At 34.1% G+C, this 24,932-nt stretch overlaps 2 protein-coding genes and 1 pseudogene across 10 annotated transcripts in view; 2 read left to right on the plus strand and 1 right to left on the minus strand.

Annotated features, from left to right (window-relative positions):
- Ints13 (integrator complex subunit 13) overlaps positions 1-20,723 on the minus strand; it is a 29,198-nt gene extending 8,475 nt beyond the window's left edge. The window contains exons 1-11 of one of the 5 annotated variants that reach the window (XM_077109230.1): positions 20,178-20,723; positions 18,958-19,189; positions 16,513-16,587; positions 10,640-10,842; positions 10,158-10,238; positions 8,114-8,204; positions 6,442-6,570; positions 4,750-4,834; positions 2,074-2,163; positions 1,785-1,874; positions 640-818 (exon numbers count right to left, since the gene is read on the minus strand). In XM_077109230.1, the coding sequence (XP_076965345.1) occupies positions 640-818; positions 1,785-1,874; positions 2,074-2,163; positions 4,750-4,834; positions 6,442-6,570; positions 8,114-8,204; positions 10,158-10,238; positions 10,640-10,842; positions 16,513-16,587; positions 18,958-19,182 (1,248 nt within the window). In that variant the 5' untranslated portion in view covers positions 19,183-19,189; positions 20,178-20,723. Of the gene's footprint in view, positions 1-639; positions 819-1,784; positions 1,893-2,073; positions 2,164-4,749; positions 4,835-6,441; positions 6,571-8,113; positions 8,217-10,157; positions 10,239-10,639; positions 10,843-16,512; positions 16,588-18,957; positions 19,190-20,177 lie in introns of all 5 variants that reach the window. The other 4 variants (XM_077109228.1, XM_077109229.1, XM_077109227.1 and 1 more) reach the window with 4 other exon arrangements.
- On the plus strand, positions 14,437-14,990 carry LOC143641622 (large ribosomal subunit protein eL15 pseudogene; annotated as a pseudogene).
- Positions 20,724-20,884: 161 nt separating the features above from the next.
- Fgfr1op2 (FGFR1 oncogene partner 2) overlaps positions 20,885-24,932 on the plus strand; it is a 29,005-nt gene continuing 24,957 nt past the window's right edge. For 3 of the 5 annotated variants that reach the window (XM_077109289.1, XM_077109293.1, XM_077109290.1), the window contains exon 1: positions 20,889-21,027. In XM_077109289.1, coding sequence (XP_076965404.1) covers positions 20,943-21,027 — 85 coding nt within the window. In that variant the 5' untranslated portion in view covers positions 20,889-20,942. Of the gene's footprint in view, positions 21,117-24,932 lie in introns of all 5 variants that reach the window. The other 2 variants (XM_077109291.1, XM_077109292.1) reach the window with 2 other exon arrangements.

The raw sequence follows: 24,932 nt of genomic DNA on the forward strand, positions 1-24,932 counted from the left end.
TATACTGATGAGCATTCTTTTTAGTTAAAAAAAAAAAAAAGGAAAGGCTTACTAAAACAATTACTTTAAGTACATACACTCTGGTTTATAAAGTATATTTGTATGCATAAATCATATTTAATTCTTATAACTACCTCAAAAAGCAGACAGCCATGAAATATCAAATATTAAAATGGGAGGAAGAATGAAAAAAATCAGAATCAAAACCACAGAAATTCTAGAAAAATACTATTTCTTTGTATGCTCTTCCCGATAAGAAAAAAAATTAATGTTACTTCAAAGTGGTAGCAATACAAAGACTCAAAAAAGTTTTTGCTTACCATTTAAATTACTAGAAATTAAATTTTATCTAAAATAGCAGTTCAGATGAATTTTCCTTCTCTGTAATTCCAATATGTTAGTATAATCCAAATACTTCCATATACAATCCAGATACTTCTCACTGAATATACAATAATGGAAGACTACATAGTGATAAATAGATCTTTTGATCAAGTATTAAAGGAAATTCAACTATTTAAAATAATAATCAACTTCTTCCAAATTCTTTCTTTCACAGATTTTAGCATATTACAGGAACTCAGTAACTACTTGCTAATTGATATTAGACTCAAAACATAACATTTATTAAATTCTTACTGTAATCCGGTAGTCTGTAACTCTTCCTCCACATCCTTCGCTAATTGAAGGTGGATCCTCTAGAATGGATCGAGAACTGCTAAGGACATGCAAAAAAATCTCTCCTCCATGGCTACTAAGCATATGACTAATGACTTTGGAACCCGACTTTCGTGGTTGTTCCAACAAAACAGAACGACCTGTCAAAAGCGAGAATCCTATCAGTAATAAAATTCAAATAGATTTATTTATTCCCTTGAGATTTATGTCTAGATTTTTTTTCATTTTATTTACTGATTCCCATATTTTAACCAGCACTGCTAACATAGTATATTTCAATAATTAAAAATCTGAATTCTAGCAATAGCTTATTTTCAGATACTCCAAACTTACACAGAAATTTGGACAGTTTTCCAAAACACGTATAAGGGTTTCTGATACAACCAATTTCAAGTTCACATATAATTTTTCTCCTGGACATTTAAGAAGAAAAGTAAGAAAACTGCTGGGTAATCCTCAGATTATTAATGCTACAAGATATGTGGGGAAAAGACCCAGTCTCAATTTGCCTTTTATAATAACTCCTTATCAGTTCTATTATCATAAATACTTCCTACTTCACATGTCCAAACATTATTAAATCTGATTTTACACAGGGTGATAATTAAAATTGTGCTTAACATAGCAATGAGATAAGCTTTATGATAAGGACAGACTGACTTCTTAGTTCAATGATTCCAAAACCTAGCTGATCATATGAAGAGCTTTTAAAATTTAGACTTATAAAATGGAATCTGACACTTTAGACTTATTCAGTCCCTAGCATTAGGGGAAAAAACAATCGAGCTATAATGGTCTATATTATTCTAGATTCTAAAAAAGAAAATAAAGTTAAGACTCCAAAGTCCAAATTTTTTAAAATAAAAATACTTAAAAATATGTTATATAAAACTCACTTAGACACAATAAATATGAAATTTATAAAATCATCTTATTTTTTAAACCTTAGTGAACCTGTTAAGGGCTATTTCAGATTTTTAAGTTCAGAACAGTTTTGGCAAATACATAGTTAGATTATGTTGAAACAAATACCTTTCCAGAATTTATATTACTAATGATTTCACTTATAATAATCTCAGTCAAAACCATTAAAGGATGAGAGTTACCATTTAGAAGAAAATTAGTAAGGCAGGAAGAAGGTCTACTATTTACATCTACAGGTGAAATTCGATAAGCTCCAGTACAATAGTGTAATTCTGAAATAGAAGAAAACACTGATTTGAAAGAATATAAAGAAATATTCATTTCTACAATTAAAAAAAAAAAAAACTTGCTTTTTGAGTCCCTAAACCAATATAAATAAAAAATTCAAGAAGAAATTAACCAATCTTTGTATAATACTTGGGCAATCTTTTGATTTGTTCTTTTCTCTTTCAATTGTTTTTAAATACCTACCAATGTTATTTGTCCTTGGTGTGCACCACTTTAAAGTTATCGTTTCTTTAAACGGGCCTTCTCTACTGCTGCCACCTAAGTGGGTATCACCTTTAAAAATTTGTCAAGAAACATTAGTATTACTAAATAGGTCATAAACTTTAAATTAATTGTTTGAACAAGATTTCAAAATGAGTTTAAGCTCTATAAGATGCATACTTCTGAAAAAAAACCATTATTTTTATAAAGTCCCCTAGAAAAATGCCAAGCAGAATATGGATATTACCTACAATTAAAAGTAATATGTAATTTCCTTCCAACTTTTCATTAATTAAACATTTTAGGTTAGTACACTGAATGTCATAGGCAAAAATTTCAGGAATCTACAATAATTCCTCCTTATCCACATCGTTACATGACAAAATAACATAGTTAAATACTCAAAGGCTTACGGAACCTAAAATGCACAACTAATTTTACCAAATCCTTATAAGTTTATTAAAGAGAAATACAGTCACGGGATCTATGAAGTTGAACTTTGAACAGGAAACATTCTAAAACACAAGGGAGAGGTTGCTTGACTTCCTTGACTGGTATGAGTTCTAAGAGGATGAATAGAAATTAAAAGAAATGAAGAGAAAAAAGCATGAAGATTATCAGGTTGCACAAATGAAACAGAGAGGAGTATGTTTTGAGATAGAAAGGCAGAGAGGCCAGACAATGCAGAGCTTTGCAGGACATTAAAATAGTTTTGTCTTTGTCCCAAGGGCAACAGAAAAGCACTGGAGGGTTTTAAGCTAATGGGAACATGATCAGAATTAGCATTATGAAAATTTATCTTACTGGAGGGTGAAAACTGTATATAGACAGACCTTTTAGGAGACTGCTATTGAGATGTTGGGCAAGAAAACAATAGACTTCATTAGAGAGACGGTAATGGTTGCAGAGATGCAGATGTGAAAATACAGAAGATACTTAGTAGATGAAATCAAGAAAATGTGATAATGAGGCTGGACATGGTGGCACACACCTATAATCCCAGGGAGGTTAAGGCAGGAGGATTGCAAATTCAAGGTCAACCTCAGCAACTAAGTGAGGCTCTAAAAAACTTGGTGAGAGTCTGTCTCAAAGTTAAAATAAATAAATAAATAAATAAAAAGGGCAGGTAGGGACTGGGGATGTGGCTCAGGGGTTAGGCACCCCTGGGTTCAATCCCTAGAACAAAAAAGAAAAGAAAATGTGGTGATGAATTATATATGAAGAATGACCAGTATCTCAAAGATGATTCTGAGATTTATGCCTTATACAACTGCAAAGATGACAGGGCCATCCACTATAAGAGAGAACATTAGAAGACCAGTCCAGGAAGCAAAGCTCATTAATTGTTCTGAGCATGCTGAGTTTTCAATGGCTGAGAGACAACTATAAGATACAATTTCAAGGTAGAATACACAGATGTGGAGCATAGTAGAGACACATGGGCTAAACTGGAAGCCTACAATCACCAAGTTGCAGCTCTGTTGGCACCTCCTTGGTACAGCTTAACTAACTCTCAGAGATATAATCAGCAGCCTCCTCTGTATTCCCACAGTGCTCTAATCCCATTGCTACATTACACATGGTGTCTACATGTTAACATGTACAACTACAAGTTAAGCTAACAACTATTCCAGAGAAATATTTTGTACTATCAACATTTTAACATTTAAATTATACTTTACATATTCTTTCCAAGTTTTAAAAATAAATAATCTAAAAACTGACATCACCTTACAGGTTCTTAGCAATTTCCACAAATTATATTTTTAAAAAAAAGTTTTCTACATTCCTTTGTTAAACACTGTTACATTCACATAATGTTTTTTTTTTTTTCCTTTCTGTTAGCCACCCACTAGATGAACTCCAAGATTGCTTAGACATGAATAAATGTTAAAACTGGCTCATGATCATACTTCAGAATAGTTACAAACATGATCAAAGGCAACCATTTAATTCTCTAATAGCACAATCTACATAAAAAACATTCTACAGATTCAACCAAATGTCAAAGCCTAAAAGCTTTTAAAATGACCTTCAAATCTTAAAATTACATTGAATTTAAGAACTGGCTGGATTATTGCACTTCATCTAATCCAGCATCTTTAATTTATAAGTATGCAAACTGAAGTCTAGAAATATATGGGACCTGCCAATTAATGGCAAAACTTTAACTAAAGTTCTTATGTCCTAACTCCAGTCTTCTCCCTTAAACCATACCAATATAGTTACAGAAACCAAAGTTTTGGAGATGAGACTTAATGATTCAAAGAAATTTTTAAGAGGAAAAAAACTAATTTAAATTTCAAAATTTTTATCTAGGCAAGTTGTAGGTCTAACATTCCTTTAGGTCTGCTCTTGTTCTTTCTCTTTGTTAAGGCCACTTGCCTACAGGAAAAAAAATGACAACTACCATTTGAAAAAACTTGTGCATTTGAGAAAGGCATGGTGATCTTTCTGAATATTTGCTCAGTTAGCCTACTGTTTCCCATCTAACTTCTACACAACATTAGTATTGCCATTAATAAATAATACTGTCATATAAGTTTAGAGAGATAAATTAAAGCCATTCATATTTGTTTACTGAAGAACTTCTTAGAGGTGTTTAGTATGCTTTCATATGTCAGATCTTACAAAATAATACTTTAAAATTTCTCTTACCACTTTTCAGGAAATCTACATGTGCATCTTTGTGATGAAGTAGTTCCACATCATAATTGGCAGATGTGTTAGCATGTTGTTCTTCCTGTAGGCAAAATTTAAAACATTTAAAATGATTTGGTTTTGCTTTCTAAATAAGGAAATTATTTATTTTGCTTTTTGTTTAAAATGAGGCCAAATATATTCAACCATAATTTGTTAAAATAATGGGATAGTCTGCTCAGTAATTAAACTATTTAAAGATGCAATAATTTTCAACAGCATTATGAACTTTATTTAGAATCTACTGGCTAGGGCTGGAAATGTGGCTCAAGGGTAGAGGTTTGCCTGGAACATGTGAAGCCCTGGGGTTGTTCCCAGCACCACATACACAAAAATAAATAAGTAAAATAAACAGGAAGAAAAAACCCCACTGGCTACACATAGATAATGAAGAATCTTCATTGTCAGAATTAACATAGATGACTAATCTAGAAATTTAAAACATTTTTTATTCCAAATGTATTCTTGGAATATATTTTTTACCCAAATATAATGTAATTGAAATAATTTACATAAAGTGAAAATGAAACAGTGTTGAAAAGAGCAAACAGCATCTTTAAATACCTGCAGTGAATTAGTGTAAATATCAATTACATAAAATAGCAAATACAAACTATAAACAAGTTTAGCAATTTGCTTTCATAGTAAATAGGAATTTCAACATTATCTATTTACCAAAAAACGAGAAAGATTGAAGAGAGAATCACACACAGTAGCATACTAATGTCAAATTCAACAAGCAAGTCATCTGTTATCCTTATAGTATTATTCTTATAAAATTACACATATTAAAATAAACCTATTATATTATATTACTTGTTAATTGCTTCTGCATTCAAAAAGTTCTAAAAGATAAGATTAAAATTTCTGGAGAAGAATCAAGCCATGGAATAAGAAAATTAAAAATGAAAGTATTATACTCATGCAATTTAGTGTTTATGATGTCATGGCAAAAAACCTGAAACTGGATTATAAACAAGACAATTTGAACTTTCAGGTATAGTGATCACTTTATATTTTAAAAATAATCAATACAATTCAATTCTACTCAGTAACAATGCTTCTAAAGCTTCTATGGGTCAGGTATTGTCCTGGTCTTATAAGACATAATAACATAATGAAAATCACAGTAATACAGTCCTAAGAAAATCATTAGTAAAATTATAGGACTTATGGATATCTACAGTTTTACAGTTACACAGTAATAAACTAATTGAAAGCTATGGCTATTTTTTCCTAATTAGACCTATTATCTATAAATATCTTTATGCTGGGTGGGCAAGAATACAAACACAGAGAAAGGATCCACTAGAAAACACAAAGTAAGTAAAATCTAATATTACAGCTGTCAGGAAAAGAATCACAGAAAAATAATTTAAAATACCAATTATATTTTAATGAAAACATAATTTTTTTAAAATTTCATATAACATGTTATTAGAAATAAAAAATATACCACTTTATTCTGTGATCCTTTCTTGATGCTTTTCAATATTTACTAACCTGGTCAAAGACACTGAATGTAGGCTAGTAAAACAGAAAATATGATATGGAGAGAAAAAGTAAATGTTCAATTAAAATAAATAATACATATCAAAGACATATTTAAAAAGCAGTTTTCAAATTTAGCAAAAAAAAAAGAACGCCTACCTTCATTGGAATATTTGTAATAGTAGTTGAAGCCAAGTCAAAATGTTGCTGTACTAAAATATTCAGTTTGGTAGCAAGATGCCGTCCTGCACGAACACTATGAACTTCACTAGTTAAAACTGGGGACAACTACAGAAAAATATGCAAGAAAAATAACCCACAAAACATTAATTCATTGTAACCTAGTATATTATAACACAAAAAAAATTAAATACTTTTACTTTTAGAACTTGGGGGAAGGGGAAAGCCCACAAATTAACCATGACAGTTATTTAGCAAAATTTTCATATATTCATTCAACACATATTAATCAGAGTTTACTACATTATAAATCAAGAACTGTGTAAGTCACTGGACAATAGTCTCTACCCTCCTAAAACTTAGAGTGAAATAATTTTTTATTTAAATATATTTTTAATTTGTATTTTTACTTCTATTCATCTAAGCATAAAATGAATTTGAAGTGACTCACAAAAATACTACAGAAATACTACAGAAAAAAATAATTCATTTTGTTGTGAAGACAAAATTCTGCATATAAGAATGTAGGAATCACCATGAACATCTCATTTTGTTGCCAATAAATGAGATAAGGCAATCAAAAGGTATAAGATAAAAAAACTATTCATTCCAGGGCAATAATATTTATTATAAATTATTTATTTCAGTTATTATAAAATAAAACTAACATATTGCCATATTATTACAAGAGGCAGAACAAAGTTAATAAAAAATGATAGAGATAATGACTTAAAAATACCACTTAACTATAAAACAGAGTATAGCAATACCAGTATGATTATATTAAAAACTGCAAAATAAAAATTCCAGAATATAAGGACATGTACTTTTTTTAGGTGGGGGGTAGTACTAGAGATTAAACTTAGGGACACTTGGCTACTGAGCCACTCCCCAGCCTTATTTTGTATTTTATTTAGAAACAGGGTTTCACTGAGTTGCTTAATGCCTCGCTTTTGCTAAGGCTGGCTTTGAACTTGCAATCCTCCTGCCTCAGACTCCTGAGCTGCTGGGATTACAGGCGTGTGCCACCATGCCTAGCAAGGACATACAATTTTAATTTAACTACATAAATAGATTTGTATTTCTAAACATAGATCACTGATGGAAAATAATCTGACATGAATTCATTTAACAATTAACATAATTATCTTTTCCTTTGAGGTTTTCAAATTTAGTTAAAACGAAAAAGTAAAGGTTGAGAATTAAGTTCCCCCCACCCACTGCCTAACATGTAAAATTAGTTTCTTTATCAACAGAGTGTATTTTTATTAAGAAAAAAGAAAGTGTATTGTTTTTCTAATGAAGAAAAGATTTTCATAAAATAAAAATGGCTACTAATAACTGAAATTTATTGAAGCACTTAGGAAGAATATAAATTTTGTATGGTTTGACAACACATTTTATTGAAATAAACAAATGTCAATAGGCAAGCAAAATAGAAAATACTTTTTTTTTTTTTTTTTGCCAGAAAATACTTTAAAAACTATAATTTTAACAACCTAAACATTTGTCTTACAGGTTTTGCTTTGAAAAATTTAAATATTTTCTTTTCAGTAAATATTGATATTGTGATCACTTCAATGCTAACCTTTCTCAGCATTCATTAATAAGAACTCACAGTGATCTTTTCTTCTGAAACTTTTACACCTACCTCTTTTTTAGGACGGTCAGATACAAGGCTGTCTTCACCAACTGGGTAGGTGTGGATCAAGACCAACTCACATTTTTGAATCTGCATGAGACTTAAAGAGAAACTTTTCACTTAAAATATAAGAATATATACTATGTAAAGCATTTGGGTAGGTAAACTACTACAACTTTACTACACTAAAACAATATATTGCTACAACCAGACACTACTGTTAACACAAATGCTAAGTATTTAGAAAGACAGTGTATAACTGCTGTATTTGAACACATTGGTTTTATAAATTTTAAGTACAAAAATAATTTTCTTTTTGAAGGATTAAAAAAATACAGAATTCTTATAATTATCAAAGAGAAAATGAATACACTGTATATTAATTTCCCTTGTACTAATAATTTCTCTTAAGAGTAAAATCAGGAAGAGTTGATTATTTCCAAGAACACAGATTAGTAATGCTAAAAACATCCCCCAACTTTATACTGAAATTTTGAGACTCACAGAAAAGTACAATCTTCAATGAACACTCCTATATCTTACATTCTATTACATGCATTTACTATTAGCTATATTTTCTACCTAAAATTTTATTAAACCATTTGTAATTAAGTTGCAAAGGACCCTCCTAAATACTTGAGCATGCTTCTCCTAGTAAAAATAATCTTACAACAATAATACCACTAACCCAAGAAAATGTAATCACTCAATCCAAATTATAATTCACATTAAATATGTCCTTACTAACTGTAATGTAACAAGAAATCTGTATTTGGTCTCTGCCCTGGAGTTCCTAGAACAGTGTTCTTAAAACCTGTATAAATTCTTAACACAACTGGGTTGTACTAACGATCTATTACTCTAGTATTCGATCTTTGATCTCAGTTTTCAACAAAAAGTTCTTAATTCCCTTGGAATTTCCTGGGTGATAGGAGTATTTTTTGTGCTAAGGAGGAAATTCATGGTGGGCTCTTTGATAGCTCCTGGATGATAAAGCTATCACCAGAAAGACCAAGCTATAATTAGAAGTTTTGGAGCTTTCAGCCCTACCCTACCATCCTCCAGGAAGGAAAGAATCATCAGAGAGCAAGTAATCAATCATGCCTATGTGAAGCCTCCATAAAATTCCCTGAAGCACAAGATTTAGAGAGATTTTGTGTTGGTAAACATATCCACATGCTGAAAGGGCAGTACACCCCAACTCCATAGGGACAAGAGCTCCTGTACTTAGGACTCTTCCTCCTATGTACCTCTTTACCTGGCTGCTTGTCTGTAGTCATTATAATATCCTTTATAATGGGGTATCGTAAAAGTGTCCCTCTATTCTATAAGCCACCATAGCAAACTATCAGACATGAGGAGGGAGTCATGGAACACCTCATTTCTACCCAAATTGAACAGACAGGTGAAAATCTAGGGATTTACTACTTGAGACTGATGTCTAACAGTGTGTGGGGTGGGGGACAATCTTGTGGGATATATCTTAATCTGCAGGGTCTAGCAAAAACTCTAGTCAGATAAGTATCATATCTGAACTGCAGGACATCTAACTGGTATCTAGAGAGTTGGGGATTTTGTTGATGTGGGGAAAAAAACCAATACATTTGATTACTCATGGTATGGACATAGAGAGGAAAAAAAGTGTTTTCCTTTTCAATAGCTTTTTTCTTTTTTAAAAATTCACACAATGAAATGAGTTGTTATGTTTTGATTTGGTACATACTGAGTAATGCTATCTACAATTTGCACATTTTACAAACACTTAACAGACTATGAGAATGAGCCATCAAAACAAATAGGCATTAGAAATTTAAGTGCTATTTTATCCTTCTGATTACAATTCCTGTGAGAAAGGTAAATTTCTTAGGTGCAAGACAAAATGGGAAGAAAAGCCTCTACATTCTTAGTAGTCAATACTTTTAGTCTAATTTGTTGAGTTAGGACAGAATTCAAGGGAATACTAAAAATCACATTAAAATTCTTGGAAATAACTATAATAAAATGCATATAAGATGAAGTTGAAGACATTTATTTCTTTATGGATCATACTCACTGATCTGAATTTGCAGCAAGCTTATTATGTTCATGAATGGTTTCCTGGACACAGTCTTCAAGCATTCGCACATGACTATCACTGTGACATAAAAAAGACATAGGAAGCTTAGATAAATAAACTGTTAAAAAAAATTAAAAATACTATTAAGATAAAAAAATATACTATTATTAACCTGCATTATCTTGTATAAACACTTAAAATTACTTTAATAAGGATTGTCTTTAGTGTGTTCATTCACAATACCAAACAACTATCTGAAAAACTAGTGATAAAAAATAATAATAATCAAATCAATTTACATGACAACACAGTTTTCACAGAGATGAGTCTTCATTTAGAATTGGATAAATGCAGCATTAATTTTAAAGGGGAAAAAATTAAAAAAAATCCACTTGCAATGTGTTTAAGTGTTTATATGTAAACCATAATAGGAATGACAATTCCCTCAGTGAAAGGATTATTATGATTAATATCCACACCTTTTTGCATTAGTAATGCAGATTATTCGTCCTCTATTTCCAACACGTTCTGCATTCTCCATGAGTAAAGTACGAGCCTCATGCTGATATTCAGTAATTTTGCAAAGCGTTTCCACTGCTGCAACAAGACCATGCAGAATACTGCAGCATTCTGGATCTGCCCGAGGATTAGGAGGCCCAACAGCAGCTAATGCTGCCATTAGCTAAGCAAAAGGAAAAATAATTAGGTTGACAAAAGTAGTAACAAGTCAGACAAAACACTCACAAGAAAACTACACACCAATGTATTTTTAAAATATAGACATAGACATCCTTAATAATATATTAGCAAACCAAATCCATTTGCACACAAAGAATTATTATATACCATGATCAAGTAGTATTTATTTCAGAAATACAACATTGATTTAATATCCAAAATCAATTAATGTAAGACACTGTATAAATTGACTAAGAAACAAAAATCACATGATAATCTCCATAAACAGAAAAAAACATCATTTCACAAAATTCAAGACCCTTTCGTGAATAAAACAAAACAAAATGACAACAACAACCAATGAAACAAACAAAAATATAGTGCAGGAATAGAAAGGGAACTTCCTGAAAGAGAAGAGCACCCTATGAAAAATCCACAGATAACATCTTACTTAATGGCAAAAGACTGGATATGTTTTTCCTAATGGAACTTACGAATAAGGATGTCCACTCTCACAACTTTTATATATACACATAAGTTATTTTTAAACTTCATGAGAATTGCTTACTCATAAAAGGTATCCAAAAAAGAAAGAAAAGTTACTGTTCATAAAAATATCATATAAAGTCCCTGTTACATAGGAAAAACTCAATAAAAATTCCTAATTCCTTAGGAGTCAGAGACATATGAATTGAAACTCTGGCTCTGCCATTTAATCTCTTATGGATTTTTCTCTAGTCTGATAATAAAACCTATAATAAAACCTATCCCACATTAATGTAGTATTTTTAAACTTTAACCAAGAAAAACTTTAACCAACAAAAACTCCTGAAGTCTGACACCTTTTCTGTAATAAAATTTAAGCTGTATAGGATAGAGTTGTATGCTTAATGGAAAGAATTCTGGACCTACATATGTATGTTAAACAACCTCTGGCTGCTGTACACCTCAGTCCATTCACCTGTACAAGGGAAGAGTTGAAGCAAAGGATTTTTAAGATCCATCTGGCCCAAATGTTCTGATATCAGTCAACTTCACTTGTTACACATGACTATTCCTAATAACTAGGGAAAAACGTGACACAGATAACCAAAGCTAAACATTAAATATGCTAACACAGAGAAGACTAAACATAATTTATACAAAATGTCAATTCTCTTGTATCTTTTTTTCTTTTTTGTTGGGGGTTACAGGGATTGAACTCAGGGGCACTCAACCACTGAGTCACATCTCCAGCCCTATTTTGTATTTTATTTAGAGACAGGGTCTCACTGAGTTGCTTAGTGCCCCTCTATTGCTGAGGCTGGCTTTGAACTCTCAATCCTCCTGCCTTAGCCTCCAGAGCTTCTGGGATTACAGGCCTGTGCCACCACCACGCCTGTTCTCTTGTATTTTAATACCAGTGATTTGCTATATTGTTGCCTTTACATCTGAAGTTTCTTACTCCATTCACAATTTAAAAGCAGTGCATGTGATAATGTACCTTCACCTCAAAAGTAGAAGTAGTGCTTCTTTTATGATTGGTCACCTATCAAATGCACACCTTCATTGCACTACAGTGGTGCAGGAAAAAACCTATATGTCTCTTTGTATTCACCCACAGCTAGAAAGACTTCAAGCTTCTTCCATAGTACTTCCAAGAGATAGTACAAGAGGAATGCATGAAATCCTTAATATTATTTTTCCAAGTAATGAATGAATATTAAGAATATTCTGGTTGGGTACAGTGGCACATGCCTGTAATTCCATCTACTTTAAAGGTTGAGACAGGAGGATTATAAATTCAAGGCCAGCCTGGGCAACTTAGCAATACCTTATCTCAAAATGAAATTATAAAAGGGTTGGAGGGCTGGGGTTGTGGCTCAGTGGTAAAGTGCTTGCCTCATATGCGTGAGATACTGGGTTTGATCCTCAGCACCACATAAAAATAAATATTAAAATAAAGATATTGTCTCCATCTACAACTAAAAAAATATTAAAAAAAAAAAAAAAGGCTGGAGATGCAGAGCACTTGCCTAGCACACATAAACCAATCCCCAGTTCCACCAAAACAAACAAACAAACAAAAAACTAAAGAGATAAAAATGCAAAGCCAAGCCAATGAAATCCTACTCCTTAAGTCACTTATATCTAAAGAGTGTAAGGTTAGATATGTTTGATAATCACAAACATTATAAGGGATAAACACATTTTCTTTAAAAGTATTACACTAAAACTCACCTTTAATTAGATTATTTCTATTGAAGAGAATCCATTAACTGAAAAATTTTAGCACAACATAATTCAAAGTGTATCCAATATATCACTAATCCCTATCTCTCATGTTGTTCAATTTTACCAGTGAAGAATCGAGTAGAATAAAGTCTTCCATCCAACTAAATAATAGCAATGAACATAATCTACCAGAAACTCAATATTTTTAGACAAATAAAGTTAAGAAAACATAAACTTAATTAAGCAAGCATGCGTTTATTTCTGTTCCCTCCACTATGACCACGGCAATTTTTTAAAAAGTATAAACCCAAAGATGAAGGAAAAAGAAGATAACAACAAATGTCAGATAAAAAAGATATCAACAATAATACATAAAAATGAGTGAAGAAGTGGTAATAAACCTAATAGAACTGAACAAGATGAAATTTAAGTATCTATAGGGGAGAAACAGAGGCAAGATGATATGTCCTAAAGAATCTAAAAGGAGTTTGAGAACTTGAACACAATGCAGGGATGAGACAACATTTTAAGAACTATAAGTAGCTTTAAGTCAGAATAGGTAAAATTTGATTCTAGATCCTACAACCTAACCCAGGTAAGTGACTATCTCTTCCCCACTCCCACACAGAATTACACTTGTGAGTGGGCACAAAACAGAAAGGTACCAAGCATGGATACCACAAAGCACAGCATAGAACAAGGGTAAGTTACTAGACCAGCACTGCTCAACAAAACTTTCTGTGATGCTGAAAATGTTCTCTGTCTGTCCTATCTTTTACAGTAACCACTATCTATGTGTGGCTTACTGAGCACTTGAAATTTGGCCAGTGCTATAAGAGAACTAAATTTTTAATTATATTAAATTTTTAAATTTAAATACACAAATGTGACTAGTAGCTATTATATCAGTTAGCAAAGTACTAGACTCAAAACAGAAAAATTTAAATACAACCTGGATGTCTGCGCACTGAATGACAGAACAAACCTTCCCCTCCTGCTTCCAGAAAGCTACCTACGAAGTTTATAGAATATAAACTTTGAATAGTAGAAGAACTTCTCTGGAGACTACAAATAGTTCCAGAGAGATGATCTGTTAACTCTGACATTTGGAAGTTCCTCAGCAAAAATAACTGTCTTAACCTCTGAGGCTTAGTCAGCAATGCCTAATCCAACATAAAGATTTTCTAATCTGCTGTTTAATGCCTTGTTTTTAAATAAGATTGCACAGACAAATGTCATCAGGAATTTAAGAAAAGCCTCAACAAGTAAAGAACTCTTGAGAACACAGAGGGATCAAAGAAAAACTTAAAACACACCATAATTAATGGCTCCAGATAAAAATATTACACCCATAGGTCTGGTAGCAGCCAGTAGGTAAGACAAGATGGGCATATACAAGTATATCCAGGAGCTATGGAGGAAGAAGCAGTCAGATGTGATGCACTTTCCTCTGAGGGTCCACGGCTGGCAGTACCGCAAGCTCTCTGTGCTCCACAGGGCTCCCCACCCAACCTGGCCAGATAAAATGCAGGATTCATGTGCACTGCAGTGGCCACAAATGTCCATTTCCTAAGGGTGCAACCTATGGCACGCCTGTCCATCATAGTATTAACCAGCTAAAGTATGCTTGAAGCCTTCAGTCTGTAGTGAGTGAGATGGACATCGCAGTGGGGCTCTGAGAGTCCTAAATTCTTATTGGGTTGGTGAAGATTCCACAAATTCTTTATTGGTCCATTCCACAAAGCTATCAGAAGAAATCCTGATACCCAGTGGATCACCAAAACAGTCCACAAGCACAGGGAGATGCATGGTCTAACATCTGTAGGCCATAAGAGTTGTGGCCTTGGGAAGGGCCACAAGTTCCACCACACTAATGCTGGTTCTCACAGTACAGCTTGGAGAAGCTGCAATACTCTCCAGCTCCACGGTTACCACTAACATAAGTATGATGTTCGTAAGGTTCATACCTAATAAATAATTTGGGACAGTCATGTCTGCTTAAAAGTGTTATTTGTCTGTTAAAACTAGTCTGCAGATTATTTCATGAATATTTTGTCAAATTGTGGAAGTTAAATTGCAATAATGTTTGAAGACAGTAAGTGATGGTGTATCTTGTTTCTAATTAGATAAACTTTCTGTCTTGCTTTATTTTATTAGGGAGTTATATGTTAGGCTTTAAAATATGCTGTGTGGTACAAAAGGTGTCATATTCTTTTAAAAGAGGAAAAAAAATTACACCGTAAAGTAAGAAAAAGATGATAAAAATGATATAGTTATAATGTAAGTACAAGTTATTGGAAATTTAAAAAATATAAATAACATTCCATATGAGTCAAAAGATTCAAATAATGTAGAACCCAGAGAGAGGCTCAATGAGAAGAATAAGGAATTTAATCCCATAAATTCAAAATCCCACTAATAGGTATGCTAAAAAAGACACAGAATATAGACAAGTACATTATCAAAGATATAGCACAGGGACTTTTTCTTGAACTGAAGAATATAAGCCATAGCACCATGAATGAGAAAAGACTAAGATATATTACTAAAAAATTTCAGAACACACAGTGGGAAAGATAAAATTCTAAAAGCTTCCAGAAATTATGAAGAAAAATGATATTGGACTTCTCAAAAGCATCATGGAGGGTGTAACACAGTATAATGATGTCCTCAAAATTTTTTGAAAAATATACTTCCAATGTGGAAGTTCTATGCTCAAAATATCAAAAAAAAAGTAAGGTAAGTTACAGGAATTCTGGAGCCTCTACCAAAACTAAAGACTACAGACAGAGAGAAAAATGAGACCTGAAAATTAGAGCAAGGAGGATAACTGCAGTGCAGTAAGCCCAGAAAGTGCCAGTTCAGACTGTGCTTCAAGAAGTAATTCGTGAAGGTATCAAACTGTTAAATTATCTAATACATCTATAATAAAAATACTGAGAAGTTTAAGCAAACATAGAAAAAAGGAAATAATTAATTCTAGGAATAAGTAAAAATTTGCACAAATAATCATAGATATTACCTGGCATAATAGTGAATAACACTTTATGTGGACATTATAATAGAAATATGAAATTTTAAGCAAACCAATAATTCTGATATAATAATTCTGAGAAAACAGGGAAAGGCATGGGTGAAGGGAATATAAAAAAGATAAGTCCTAACAATGATAAATAGATAAATTATAAATTATAAATTGAGACCTCAATAAGTAGGAGTAAAAATATGTTGTTTAGAAATATGAAAATATATACCATAAAAACTAGAAGTGAAAGATGTTTGGGGGTGAGAGGGTGAGTGAAATGGAAAGCTGTTTTTCTTTTAATTTAACTGGAAATTTTAAAACTATGTATAAATACAACATGGACATAAATAAATAAATAAATAAACTTTAAAAAAAAAACTATTGCCATATTTAGATAATTTTCAAAAACAGCCACAACTTAAAACCTAACCATACCTCCTGTAAATTTTGGTCTTCTTGAGTCCAAGAATTTAAAACATGTGCTCCAGAGTCACTCACAATGAAATTTACCTAATAGATGTCAAAGAAACAATTAATATTCAACTATAATTTTACTTAACCACCATATTTTAATATAATATGCAATTTCTACCACTGGTTCATTGTTTGATTAATTCATTCATTTATAATAACAGAATGCCTAGCTTATACCAGGTACTATTCTTAGCAGTGGGGACATAGTACTATAGGGATGGATGAAACAATTCTGTCACGATGTGGGGGAAGTCTAGAATGGGGAATGTGATAAAGTAAGGAGCATTGCAACAAGAATACAATTAACATGATAATTTCAGAGAGTGATAAATGCTATGAAAAATAGTTGTTAGCTACTCTAGATCGGGTTGTGAGACACAGGCTCTCTATAGAAAGTGGCAATCTAGAGAAAATTAAAATGACCAAAGGAAACCAGCCACTGAAAAAAACAGGGATAGAGAATTCCAGGTACAGCAAACAGCAAATGCAAAAGCTGATAAGTGTGTACCCTTAGAAGAGTTTAAAAAATAAATAAATAAATAAATAAAGAGTAAGCAGAGTAGGAAAAAAGTTCAAACAAATAGGGCAATAGCCTTATCTATAGAGCACTCAGTAATTCAGACCACTGAAAGCCAAATAATGGATTTGAAATACATTATTTTTACTAAAGTAAAATACAAAAAAACCCAAAACATTATTGGGGCTGAGAATATAACTCAGTGGTACAGCACTTGCCTAGAATGTGAAAGGCCTTAGGTTTGCTCCCCAGCACCACAAAAAACTACCAGGGAGGACGATGATAAGGAACATATTAGAAAATATATCAAGTGACTATGTCACTTTTTGAGAGGAGGAAGAAATTTCTTTCTTTCCCCTGGATGATATGATCTTTTTTCTCTAATATACATGAAATGCTAGTTTCCTTCTTTAAAGAAAAGGTTTGATAATCGGTCTTTTCTCCAATGTTTATCTGACAGGAATAAATTTTATAGCCACTTTATTAGATTATCTCACTTAAATCTTACAGCAAGAAAATAGGTATAATACTTACATAGGAGGAAACTAAGGCTTGGAGAGATTAAGAAATATTATCCAAGTCACACTGCTGGTTGCTAGATGCCAGGATTTGAACTGAAGCCTGTGCCTAAAATCAAGATGCTATCTTCCCCTCATTATATATCTATACAGGATGCACAAAAATTTCAAAAGGGCCAGGTGCCACAGCGCAAGCCTGTAGTCCCACCAGCTAGGGAGACTGGGCAGGAGGAGGATCGTGAGTTCAAAGCCAGCCTCAGCAACGATGAGATGCTAAGCAATTCAGTGAGACCCTGTCTCTAAATAAAATACAAAAAAAGGGTGGGGATGTGGCTCAGTGGTTGAATGCCCCTGAGTTCAATCCCTGGTACCCTCCCCTCCAAAAAATTATAAATATATAAGGAACTTATTTTTTAACTTGGACTATATCTGAATGCATAATGTTGGACTCTCTATATTCACCTTAGCTGTGACTATGCTATCTTTGCCAGTCTAAGAATTGGCTAGGTCCCAGCCCAGGCTGCTGCAAATGAGACGGAGAGCATATCATCCACTTGTGGCTAACCAAATGACTTTCCCAAAATAAAACATCTGAGATAATAAAACCTAAAGATAACTTTCAATACTTAAAATTTCTATTAATCATCAATTTCTCTTCTTGATATAAAAAAAAATTCCATTTAGCATCATTTTTTCTTTCTTTCTTTTTCTTTTGGTGCTGGGGATTAAACCTAGAGCTTCCCAATGAGCTACACTCTTAACCCCAACTTAGTATTTTAAGAGCATTTCTTTTTAAGTTGGGCAAATCCTAAGCAGTTTAGTATATATTCTTTAGAATGGCAAGCAGCCAGTCTACTTAGATTCAGATTCTGGCTCTATCTCTAACTGGCTATGTGACTAGGGACAAGTTTCTTTACCTCAGTTTTTGTATGAACACCACTACTGTAATAAACAAAACTGATATACAGCTGGCAACATACCAGCACAAGTAGAGAAACTGCTTATAGCCAATGCTCCTTCTGCTTGGGCTCCCATAATTCTCAATGGTCAGTGCTTGTTCCATACTAGTTGTTACATATTAAAATTGCCTCAATACTTATGATACCTAATTCATCTAACTGTTGTGACAATCAAAGGAGCTAATAAATATAAAGCACTTTGAAACATGTCTGACACATGTAAGTGTTCAATAGTTACCAGCTGTTATTACTGGTTCCAATTAAATATCTATAACATATTTATCCCAAATAGCAGTTCTGTGTGCATTTTAAGTAGTAAATAAATAGTTCTAAGTCAAATCTACAACAAATTTATTTACACAGTTAAGTATATCCCCCTATATCATAAATTTTGTTTGTAATGTATACTCACCAGCTTTTTAAAGGGAAATATATCATACATTATTCTACAGTACTCCATCGAAGATTCTACTGAACAAGTCCACAATGATTTAGAGATTGGGGCCAGAGGGATGATTCCTTGGGTTCTATTCTTCACCAGCATATCAAACTCCACATGCTGTCGGCATGATTCTGCCATATAAGGGCAGTGATCCACAACAAATACTGTTTTATGAGATTCAGAAAAAATCTTCATTTTTAACCTATATGGGGAAATGTACATTAGTTAAATGATAACACGTAACATGTAATATCTTAAATTATTTCTAACAGGACTTTTCCACAAAAAAAAAAATTTGGTAGGAGATATTAAAAATATGTTCAAAGAAATATGTCCAACAAGGAAAAGTTTAATGACAAGTTTACCAGGGTTAGGACCAGAAAGCAACTGGGTCAATTCAAATGAGACTGTCACTTTACCAGGTACAGAAAGTTACATTCCATAATTTTTTTTTTATTTTTGCTTTTTAAAATAACTTAAAATTGTCAGAAAAAAACATTTTATATATAATTGTATCTGATTCCCTTGTATTTACCAAACATGAAAAATAATAAATACTCTTCAAATACACTTTTGGTTATCCTAATTGACATTGATATATAAAAACCTCTAAATCAGCAATTTTGAGCTTCCCTCCAAAAATAAACAAACAAAAAAGTTTCAAGACTTCTGAAAAAGGTGAGTGGAGTGACGGAAAACTAACAGTTAAAGAACGTGACAGCAAAAGTAAAGCCCAAAACATAATAAACAACTCCCAAGATAACTGCATATTGGGTCTTCGGGTCTTCGTATTAGGATAAGGACCCCAAACTCATTCTTCTTCTTAAGATTTGATAGACCACAATAATTTCCATGTAGAACAGAATAACTTGGTTGCTACAATTACACTGGTGGAAAGAGAACTTTTAAAACTTTTTCTTATTAAAACAGAGCATGAGATACTCTTACTTCACTAATAAAATACTAAATAGACAAATCCACATTCCAAAAGCACATGTTAAGCAGAGGAAAAGTGTTCATCAAAACGAACTGTCTTTTTACGACCGCTATTTTCTTCTGTTCTCAAAACACATCTCCCCTTCATGCAAAACTCTCTTTAAGAAACCTCCTAGACACACTCTGCCGGGGGTTGGGAAGGGAGTAATCAAGGTGAGTGGATAGGGAAGACCTCAAAATCGAGGTTCGCTTACTTTCGTGCCTGGTCCTGCAGTGAAAACGAACAGAGGCTGTGCCTCTCTGGCAAAGGCTGCTGGCTGGGAGGGTGGGAGAATCAACGCACAGTCAGGAGTGTCTGGTACCAAAAACAGGGGACTACACTTTCCCCGCACATCTCCAGAACACCGGTCCTTCCCAGGCTTCCTAAATGCAGGAGTGCGCGCGTGCGCGTGCACATACACACACACTCACACACTCGGGCTCGCGCGTGCGCAAAGCACTCTTCGACAGCCCCGCCAAGCTTCTCTTCCTCCTCCAAGGACCGACGCACAAGACGCCAAACAGGAAGAGGGCGGAGCCAATGAGAAAAAAAATTGCCTCCAACCTCGAGATGTTCTACCCACTAATTTGCCCAATCACCCTTTGGGAAGAATGATCCGGGCGACCTAAGAGTGTGCCCAAAAGTGAAGTACCAACCACAGCACCGATGAACAGGCCACAACCCCTTAGGTTTAGAACCCATAGGCTTAGCACCCACCCTCCCGCGTCTGCTTTTCTGTCTCTTCACCTAGGCCCGTTGCCCCTGGAAAAACACGCGAGACTTAGCGAGAAGACGAGCTAAAACTAGAGTGGGTAAATAGGGAGGGACACAGGAAGGCCCCGCCCCTACCTCTCCCGCAAATCAGCGGCGAGCGGCCGGCTCTGCTCCACGGTAATGCGAGGGAGGAAATCTCGCGAGACTGGGGCAGTCAGGGAGTGCTAGTCGGGGACGGCCGACGGAGGTTTATCCCGGGTCAGTGATGGGGCTGAACCCCGCTGACTTGCCAGTTGTCTGTGCTGTCTCTGTTGGATTCTGCGTCTGCTCGCTGAAGACGCGGAACAGGGGTACGGAGTCTTTTCCTTTGGGTGCTTAAGACCCGGTCGTCAAAGGTCCTAATCTCCATAGCCGACGGCTGCGAGGGATTGAGAGCGCAGTAAGTGGTATAAACCCGGGGACCAGAGCGGGTGTAGGCGAGTCGGAAGCTTCCTTTGCCTTTGGGCTGCCTCAGTGCGTGCCCCTTGAGAACCACCGGCTCTCCGGCCCCGGCCACTTCGCAGTCTCAGCTGTTGGGAGCCAGCCCGGTGCTTAGCTTTGAGCTCCTCTTTCCGGAACGGAGGTACGGAAAGTTTATTGGAAACTCTCGGCCCCAAACCTGTGGACGCACCGTACCATCCGTATTTGTTTTCTTCTCTTCTTACCCACCTTGAGGGTTAGGGAAAGGGACCCTTTTCCTCCAGTTTACCCCTTTGCAGTATTTGCCGCAGATGACCATTCCCTTCTTGAAACCGCCCTCCAAGAGATATTACTCTTTTTTTCTGGTTTTCATCTTTATTCCATCCCAGATACTGATACTGACACCAGTATACGTCCTAACATCCAAACTAGAAACCCAAGAATCCACAGTTCCAGTTAAACTGCACTGTATTGTTTCTTCTTTCACCAGAATTATTGCACCTACCCCAAACTAGTTTTCCCGTTAACATCCTTACAGTTCTGGCATACGTTTTGTTTACATCTCTCCTTAAACTTTTCAAGTAACTGTATTGCTGACAGAATCAAGTCCTAATTATCAAGCATGTCATTCAGGATCTTTTACAGTCTGTCTCAATCATATTTTTAGAGTCTCAACTTGCTTCTTCTCCAGATACTTTAACGTCCAACCATACCAGACACTGGCTGTTTTTTCCAAAAGTGCCGTGCATTTTTCACACTCTTTCTCTTTATAGGACTGTAGCATCTGTCCCTGTTTGCCATTTATCAAAACTTAATTCGTGGATTTTCTCAGCCTCCCCCAGGTGACAAAGCGCTTCAGATAGTTTGGTGGTATTTATTAGGAAGTATTATTTGTTCATTTATCTGTCTGTTCTGCGAACTTGAAATTGAGTCTGAAATCATATCATTTCATCTTTGAAACAGAATCTAGTCCAGTGCTTGACACATTATTTATATGTACATATGTATACATATTATAATAGTTCTAAAAACTTTACCACGGGAGTTTTTAGTTCCTTAAAACCATGGAATTTTAAGACCCAGAAGGAACCTTGTATATTTGCTTGAAGGCCCCTGCCTATTTTGAATATGAGCAATCCCATACTCCTAATACGTATGTAATTGTAAAATTTTTTAATTATTGGTTGATTTGAATTATAATGGAAAGGGAAAAAACCCTATGCTTTCAAATAATTTTGTGTTTTATTATACTATTATATTTGAAAAGTAGTGGGATTGTATGTGAGAGAAATGTCTTAGACTGTTTGCAATGCTTCCTGTGTGTGCATTCATGCAACTGTGCCACTGACTCCTTGGCCTGTAGGTTAGAAACAGTGGGTTTAGATTATGTTGGTTCCTTGTGGAATTGCTGTAACTGTTTGCATATGTGTATATGAAACTTTTGTTTAATTGTGATTCTAAGGATATTTTATTATGGGGGGGGCGGTACTGGGGATTGAACTCAGGGGCACTCAACCACACTAAGCCACATTCCCAGCCATTTTTTATACTTTATTTAGAAACAGGGGCTCACTCAGTTGTTTATCACTTTACTGTTGCTGAGGCTGGCTTTGAACTCAAGATCCTTCTTCCTCAACCTCCGGAGCCACTGGGATTACAGGCCTGCGCCTTTTTTGGGGGGTGTTGGAAATTGAGCCCAGGGGGACTTTACCATTAAGCTAAGTCTCCAGACTTTTTAATTTTTTATTTTGAGATAAGTTCTCACTAAGATGCTGAGGCTGGTTGCTGGGGTTGTGGCTCAGCAGTAGCGTTCGCCTAGCATGTGTGAGGCCCTGGGTTGGATCCTCAGCACCACATATAAATAAATAAATAAAATAAAGCTTTAAAAAAAAATACTGAGGCTGGTCTTGAACTTTCAGTCCTACTTCATTGGGAATATAGATGTGCACCACTCTGTTGGGTCCAAATGTATACGATTTTTCTAAAAATCTTCCAGCATTATTCCTTTCAAATTCTGTTCTGTCCAACTTTAAAAATTAATTTTCTTTATAAAGCTCCAATTATGTTCACTGCACCAATGAAAATTTTCCGTGACTTCAAATAATGACATGTATGTCTGTATAATGCTTATTTTTATGTGTAATTAAATTCATAATTCTTGATCTCTTAAGATTATGAGGTTTGGGGACTGGGGATATAGCTCAGTTGGTAGAGTGCTTGCCTAGCATGCACAAGGCCCTAGGTTCAATCCCTGGCACCACCAAAAAAATAAATAAAAATAAAAAAAGATTATGAACTTTTCTGAAAGACATAACTATGCCTTTTTATTTCTCTATCTCATGTGTCAATGTTATCTACTAATTGTCATTAGAGGTATCTACTTGGTCACTTAAAAAAAATTACACTAAACTGACATTTAGAAAGACATCTGTGGTATATCAGTAGTCACAATAATTTTGTGTAGGTCTAGCTATAAGATAGTAGATTTCTGGATAAAGGAAACAGATGAGTGACCTGAATTTTTAAAAATTTTTCTTAACCAAAAAGAAGTCTATAAGTAAACAGCTGGCAATTGCTGTCTTGGGTAGGTGGCAGTTTCTTTTTTACCAGCAGCAGAATGTTCTTGAACCATCTGCCAGGAATCTTGAATGTACATGTTTGGTGGCAAGAGTGGGTGAGAATGTGGCTAATGCAGGAAACACACCAAAAAAAAAAAAATTGTTTAAAAAAAATTTTCCTGCAATTTAGACCTACCTATAGAAAACAATGTAAACATTTTGTGACTAGTTAAAGTAGATAGGTACTATGAAAATAGGCAGGTAAGTTAAAAGTACAACTTTTTTTTTTTTTTAACTGAAGGCTATTTTTTAAAACATTGAAACTTGTTAGTTTGAAAAGTACTTCTTCCACTCTACTTATTAGACAAAGAAAGGGAGGAAATCATTTTTCAGGAAGAATAGCAAAATAAATTAATATTATTAAATATTTTACACTTTTGTGGTTTCACATACAGGAAATGAACATGCAAATTCTTAGAAACTGTGTCACTGTTTTTCTGAAATGGTAATAAAATTATCCTTTGAGCTGCCTGCTATTTACAGTTTCTTTCCCTGAATAGATGTTTTTATAATTATGAACAAATTTTAAGTATTGTTCATTTTGATAGTGTTTCATTATGCAGCCTAGAGAATGTTTTTTAAAGTAGATGTTAATTATAATTTTAAAAAGTCTATCGATAAACTTTTGTTGCTTAATTAACTGTAAGGTCTAATTTAAATGGTTCTTAGGCTTGTATTAGTTACATGAAAAAAATTTTGAAATTTTGTTTGGTTTTGGTACTGGGATTGAACTCAGGGGCACTCAAGCCACATCCCCAGCCCTATTTTGTATTTTATTTAGAGACAAGGTCTCTCTGAGTTGCCTAGTGCCTCACTTTTGCTGAGACTGGCTTTGAACTAGTGATCCTCCCACCTCAACTTCCTGAGCCACTGAGAATACATGCACCACCGCAGCAGGCGAAATTTTGTAATTTTTTTTAATATAAATTGTTCTTAGGCATTCTTTTTTTTTTTAATTAATTTTTATTGTAGGTTGTTCAAAACATTACATAGTTCTTGATATATCATATTTCACACTTTGATTCAAGTGGGATATGCACTCCCATTTTTACCCCATATACAGATTGCAGAATCACTTCAGTTGCACAACCATTGATTTACATATTGCCATTTTGGTGTCTGTTGTATTCTGCTGCCTTTCCTATCCTCTACTATCCCCCCCTCCCCCTCCCCTCCCC

Source organism: Callospermophilus lateralis, chromosome 4 (genome assembly GCF_048772815.1).
Source record: "Callospermophilus lateralis isolate mCalLat2 chromosome 4, mCalLat2.hap1, whole genome shotgun sequence".
Classification (NCBI taxonomy): domain Eukaryota; kingdom Metazoa; phylum Chordata; class Mammalia; order Rodentia; family Sciuridae; genus Callospermophilus; species Callospermophilus lateralis.